We start from the raw sequence: 6,657 nt of genomic DNA, 5'->3' as shown, positions 1-6,657 counted from the left end.
AGCCTCTGAGCCGGCCTTCCCTTTGCCATCACTATGTGGCGCTGCTTCAATTCTGGTGTTATCAAAGCAATATAATTCTTCGATGGGAATGTTTGAGTATCGATTTAGTATTTATACAGAGGTACTGCTGGGATCAATATCAAGGTTAGAGTTTCACTAACGAACCAACTCCAGTGTCACATGAAACGACGGCCACAGATGTGCACCTGGTGAATTGGATTACAGCGAGAAAATCACACAAAGCTGACCTATTACAGTATATTTTTGGAAAGGTAGGGAGAGTGTGTAGGGGGTTATAGAGATTGCAGAGGTTGGGGGGGGGATTAGATGAGGGGAATTTCAAAGAAATTGACAATAAAGTGTTAATAAGAGACAATATAGCATTATGAAAATGCATGATACAGATAGGACTGAATTGAAAGATTGAATTGAATCAGTTATTGCAGTTACTTTATTTTTTATTGAAAATAATAGAACACCAAGAGAAAACATTCAGGTCATATAAAGTGAATGATCAAAGTTTCAATTTCTCCATAAGAAATTAACAGATTAGTTCCAAAAATCACTTAATAATAAATATTCAGTTTTTTAAAAAAGTATCACATCATGTAAATTGCCCTTTATTGCAGAGTATAACTTTTAAAAATCTTTGGCACAAAGCTAATGATTAGAATGTAAATGTACAAATTATTCAAGTGCTGCATGGTATCAAATAAAGCTCAGTCCACTAGTCTCATGTCAGCTTATCTGCTTGGCAAAACATCAGCATCCATTTGCTGGCAGTTATCAGTTTACCATTGTGCATTAAAATCAATTTAAGTTGAGAAGGTTTTGAGAGTGACCCACATTTACAGATTTCCCAGTAAATATTTCAGCAGTTAGCAGTAAGGAAGCAGGATGTCATTCAGGCTGGGTGGGGGCACACTTTGTTTGTGCAGGTCTGTGCTTAAGCTGACCCTCCACCTTCACTGTCGGGCTTCATCTCACTGGCTGTTCCTCCGCTCTTTCCTCCCGCTACCAAATATAGCGACAGCAGCTGCAGCCAGCAGACCCACACCGATCGCAGCAGCTCCCACTCCCACAGCCGTCTGCACGGCATCACGCACCTGCAGAGTCACACAGACATGCACAGAGAGCTGAGTCGGCTTCTAGTCTTGGTCACAAACATTTCTTTACAGCATAGATACAGTTAATTGCATTTAGCATTCTAAACTTCCAATATGTTGTATGTAGTATAAACAAACAAACAATATTTATTTAATAACTTCTGATGCAACTCTAAATCGAATACAGATCTGTTGGGAACGATACAGTTCATCAAACTGAAAGGCGCAGAAAAATGTTTAGCATTCAGTTGATGGACATGTCACTCAAACTTAAGGTGTGTTTTGAACTGCAAGTTCCTAAACTACATTCACATTATAGATGAGAGGCTCCTGCTTGCACAGTCCCAGCACTGCTTCCTGTCTGAAGCTTATGCTGGGGGTGGCTTCATTAGCTTCTAAAGCTCCTGCACATCAGCCCTACATCTACGGGAAATTTGTTCTCAGCACTTAACAGCAAATAACAGAAATCTGAATTACGAATCTTCCCACTACAATGCATCCCTGACCAGAATAAGCATTTAAAAGGTGGGTGTTCTGATTACCTGTGGGCAGCAGAGGCTGTTAGTTAGTGCAATCATTACATTTCCTATTCTATAAGTCACCATATGCTTTCCTAAAATAGCAGAATCAAACTCAACCTGACAAGAACAAAGACAAACCAACCACATCCTCTGCAATAAGCCTGGACTTGGACTAGTTTACAGAAAGGATTTTCATGAAGTTTGCCAGAAGTTTGATTATTTTGAATGCAAAATCTGTACCACACCCAGCCGAACAGTGAGTTCATCTTCTTTTGTTCCCTGAATAGCATGAATTTGCCAGAGGAACAAAAAAAATTCACCAAAACATGCCATTTTTACTGGGTCTCAAAAGTTTGCCACCTGCATCTCTCCTCTGAATAGCTGGTTCCATTTAATCCAACAGATTCTTGTGTATATACTCAAATTAGGTGACTGAACAGGTAACTCAAAATATAGAACAATATCCAGTGAACTAAATTCACTGTTCCCAGAATGACTCCCAGGCAATCCAAGCCTTAAGAATCACTCAGCATTTTCCTGGTGAAAATAAATCAATGAACAAAAAGTGACTTTAAAAAAAAAAAAAAAAAAAAAACCACACACACACACACACAAAGAGTAGTGTTATTGTCTCAGAAAGCACTGAATAAGACACCCACCTGTCGGGACTCCGGCTTGCCGTACCTCAGCTCTGTCACAAAATGCTCACAGTTGCCTCGGAAGACACAGTATGGCAGCTCCTGACCCACCCGACTCCGAGCATCCTTCAGTATTTCGCCGACACTCCTGGGCTCATATTTATCATCCAGAAGGTTTTTGATGCTGAACTTACTGGTCCCCACCACATGCCACAGATTGTCCATCTTCACAATGGCCTTGTCATACAAAACAGACATCATGCTGTAGGCACCACCACAAGCTTCCTCACCTGGGAGAGAGTGAGTGAGAAGAATGACGAAAAGCCACGAAAACAAATAAAAAAATGGATAACGACATCTACAATGAAGAATGAGTAAACAGAAGTATGTAACAGCAGCTTTCACAGGCCCATGTTCTCACTTGGGGGGGCGAGGTGGACGACGTAATCATCTCCAACATACATGGCCCAATGGCTGTACGTCCCACGAAAAATCTCAATTAGGTCACCAGGTTTCGGCTTCTCATCATACTGAAAAAAAGACAAGTCACTCAAACAAACACACAGAGTAATCATGCATCCATCCATCCATCCATCTATCCCAGTCAGGGACACAGTGGGGTCTGCATTCTATCCCAGGCAGCACAGATTACAAGACAGCCGATCAACCTGGAAGGGGTACTAGCCCACTGCTGGAGATATACACACGCACACACAAACAGCCTGTTAATTTTACTAGGTTTCAAACATGTACATTGACATGTCACATTCCCTGATGTGCCGAAGAGCATCTCTGAGGGTGAGCTAGTGGCAGATATACTAAAATAATCCCAAGCTAGTTTGCTCAGTGTTGGATAAATGACCTGTAGGTGATTCCACCAAGCCAAAGGGTTTCCCTCGCTGTCAATGGTGGGTAATAACAATAGCTCTTCGTAAACCAAATTTTCCTCACTCAACTCTCCTTCCTCAGCAAGAATAGCTAGCATGATTGCTGATGGCTGATTGGGACTTCATCTGATTGGCCAAATGGTGTGGAAGCATGGCCCATGTATCCAGGGCTGTATCTGATTGGTCAAAAGTATTTTTAGTTCCATTTTTTAGTTGTAATTTTAATACTTTTTTCCCAATTTTGTTTCGCTTCAGTTTTAGCAGTTTTTCCGCCATTTTAATTTCAGTTTCAGAGCTTCATAGTTTAGTTTTAGAAGCCCTCGGTAGGTTTTGCCTACCATGTGTGTATAGGAGGCAGCGTTTGGCAATCAATCGCAGAGCCCAGATGCTAAATGAATACCCATTGTCCTAGAGCAGGGGAGCCCGACCTATTTTAACTCAAGATCTGCTTTTCAGATCAGACAGCAACAAAAACCCCCCTCAGCATGGAAGATGAAGCCCTATGTTTGGATTCAACAGATGTCTGTAAATCTTTACGTAGGGTTAACACATAGAAAGCTACAGGTCCTGACAACATCCCAGGATATGTACTTAGAGAATGTGCTGACCAACTGATGCACGTCCTAGCAGATATATACAACATCTCCCTAAAACAAGCCATCGTACCTCAATGCTTCAAGACAACAACCATCAAACCACTGCCAAAAAAATCATCAGCTTCATCATTAACTCTTAATGACTTCCGCTTGACATTTTTCTTTTGTTGCAAAAAAAAGATAACCTCACCTTGTGGGAAAATTTCATGTAAAACGATTTCAGACACCCCTAATGTGGACCGTACCATTTTAACCACCTCGGCGCTAGAAGCAGCTTAGCTAGTCGGTTGCGTCATTCACAGAGTGACCTGTTCATTGTGTTCATCTGTCATGGTACTGTTTGTCGTGCATTGGTAAATGTAAGTAGCCAGCAGAAATCTAGCCTGTTGAAAATGTGTCATTTTACAACCTTTATTTATTCGTTTAAGTGTTTCATCTACTAATGCAAGCTAACGTCTTTATAAGTTGAATTACTTACCATTGTCCTTCTGAGGCCTGCTCAGTCAATGTTAGTTACGTTAACTAGTAAGATAAGCTAAGTTCTCTATTTAAACCAGGCTTATTTGGTGAGGTAAAATCGATCATGGTCATTTTCCAAGGAGATGAACTCCCTATGTTTCCATTCTCATTTTATCATGAATAAATTGTGCTATTCTGAAATTAATTCGCCATTTAGCCTGTGTAGTTTGTTATTAGGCCAATGTTAATGCACAAGAAGGTCTAACGTTATGCTCTGAAGAAACATTACTGTAAGTGAAACCTATAGGGGCAACGCAAAAAAACTAGCTAGCAAATAAGCCCTATTATTTGAATTTTAGTGGCATTGATTCTGCATTCCACAATTTCATATTTATGGACATTTTTAAAAGCTTCATCTGGTAACCCAGATACTGGTTTGTTAAACATAGATTAGATTTTATTCACAGACACATTATGATGAAAATGAAAGATGGAGACATCAGACACTTGGTGGTAAAAGAAGAGTAAGTAGGAAATGTTAGTGTTAAGAGCTACAGAACATTACACCAAAAGTATAGGTGCAGTTTTGCAAACTTAATGTGTATGAAGGAAAGTGGTGGTCAGCAGAAGGCAGGAGAGGCACAGGAGCAGGGAGATGACAGGATGAGGACAGTGTGCAGGACCAAGGGGTGAGTTAGAAATTAGGCTGTACTTTAAGATCTACTGTATCATCAAGACAGATATTAGCATAATAGGCAAATATTTATTTCCGAAGGCTGTTGGAGCTGGGGGGGCTGAGAGGGCAGGAATAACACCAGACTGCTGGACAGGGGCGGACTGGGACTAAGAAACAGCCCTGGACTTTCTCCCAAATAGGCCCACCAGCTGGACATGTACAAACAGCCACTAGCAGGGTTCTCATAATAATATACTACATAAAATATTCACGCCAAGTAACATGTCAACCAGTGGTGATGATTGGGGCTGTATTTATTAAAGTAACCTAAGTCTTCAAATACAAATACGTACAAAGAACAGCAATATACCAACCTAATGACATCTAAAACATAATCAAGACTACAGAAACCTGAAATGACACAAAAAGATCATGAAACACTAGGCTATTTGCAAGAGTATCTGTACAAACTGTACAATAGAGTGTGAGATTCTCCTCACAGTATGTGAGCCATTTGCGGTTGGTTCCATCTTTACAATTGAACACTCTTTGTAGAGACAGGTTTTTGGGCTTCTGCTGAGGGTGCCAACTAAAAAATATTTCCAGGCTGTGACTATCTGACTTGGGGCGTTTAAAATATTGTGACATTGATCCCTCATCCTGGCACTTTCCTGCACTCTCCCTGTCATCTTTTGAGCTGCAACTATCTTCAACCTGAATAAATAAATGATTGAAAAGATAAGTTATAGGGTATTATTGATTGTATCTCCAAGATTTCTTCAGAATTTCTGTGTCACTTTGTGTAAAAGAATTAGCCTGGCTTAACTCATTTTATATAATGTCATTTTACACTTTGGTTTTATATTAAGCCAGACAAATAAACCTACTAACAAATTCATTACTAATTACTAGATAAATTACTATAATACTAATCAAGATTTAGACAAACCCCAGGTTTGTATGTTAAGTGTCAGTTCCACAATAGCCCACCACAGAAAGACAGAAACAAATTGCACTTAAATGGAAAACAATGAGATTTTCCCTCCCCAAATTTTTGGTTTAACATAGAGCTTTATTTAGCCCTCTTTCCCACTTGCTAGCATGTCACGAGTGTTAGGAGTGGATGGTTTGTTTTCCAGTTTCTTTCAATACCATGGTCTTCTGTCTAGCTGCAGAGATGACCTTACTACTGACAAGATAAAATCACAGCCATCTCGCAATTAATTTTTAGAGCGTCTATTTTTTATATAAAATATATTTTTCATCATCATGCAAGTCCAGTTAATAGATGCTGACTGGATGACTATAAGAATAAATGTAGAATAGGCCTGTTGTTTTATGTTGAGGCCACTTACCAGTACCTCTTCCTCCCATGAAATTTCCACTGCTGTCTGTCCCTCGTGACCAGTCTGTGGATGCTCAACAGGTTCAACTTTCACCTGGTCTTCAACACTCTTGCTGGGTGATTTAGCGTTTTGATCTACATTACTGCTGCTGCTGGCAGTTAAACTGCAGCCAATTTTGACGCATCATTTTCGAGAGACTTGGCTTTCTTTTCTTTTAACTTTTTCCATCCTCCTTTCTCCGTACGTTTTCGGCTTGCCATCATTCCCGCAGCTGCAACTTATGATTCACTCTTTCTTGTTGGCTTTTGCTGATGGATTTCACCGGACAAATGATCGTATTAGCGCCATCTGCTGTTAGCTGATTTCCCATTTAAGAGGAAAGGCAGGCCGACGGCCGTGGATCAGACGGCCGTTCTGGACTTTTCCAG

At 40.3% G+C, this 6,657-nt stretch overlaps 1 protein-coding gene across 1 annotated transcript; it reads right to left on the bottom strand.

Annotated features, from left to right (window-relative positions):
- Positions 1 to 433: 433 nt before the first annotated feature.
- LOC140593337 (phospholipase A and acyltransferase 3-like) lies at positions 434 to 6,209 on the bottom strand. Its single transcript, XM_072717663.1, has 3 exons — positions 2,687 to 6,209; positions 2,287 to 2,555; positions 434 to 1,106 (listed from the first exon to the last, which is right to left on the bottom strand). Exons 1-3 carry the CDS (start codon positions 2,850 to 2,852, stop codon positions 984 to 986), a joined length of 558 nt encoding a protein of 185 aa, XP_072573764.1. The 5' UTR covers positions 2,853 to 6,209; the 3' UTR covers positions 434 to 983.
- Positions 6,210 to 6,657: the final 448 nt, after the last annotated feature.

Source organism: Paramormyrops kingsleyae, chromosome 10, assembly GCF_048594095.1.
Source record: "Paramormyrops kingsleyae isolate MSU_618 chromosome 10, PKINGS_0.4, whole genome shotgun sequence".
NCBI lineage: Eukaryota > Metazoa > Chordata > Actinopteri > Osteoglossiformes > Mormyridae > Paramormyrops > Paramormyrops kingsleyae.
The sequence above is the reverse complement of the archived record's forward strand: the minus strand, read 5'-3'. Positions and strand labels throughout refer to the sequence as shown.

What these genes read in the sequence shown, in the direction of transcription:
- LOC140593337 (XM_072717663.1), bottom strand. Translation starts at nt 2,852, where the DNA reads ATGGATGGATGCATGATTACTCTGTGTGTTTGTTTGAGTGACTTGTCT. An exon ending in CGTCCACCTCGCCCCCCCAA is followed by an intron (nt 2,556 to 2,686) that starts GTGAGAACATGG and finishes ACTCTCTCCCAG; the next exon opens with GTGAGGAAGCTTGTGGTGGT. An exon ending in GCAAGCCGGAGTCCCGACAG is followed by an intron (nt 1,107 to 2,286) that starts GTGGGTGTCTTA and finishes GTGACTCTGCAG; the next exon opens with GTGCGTGATGCCGTGCAGAC.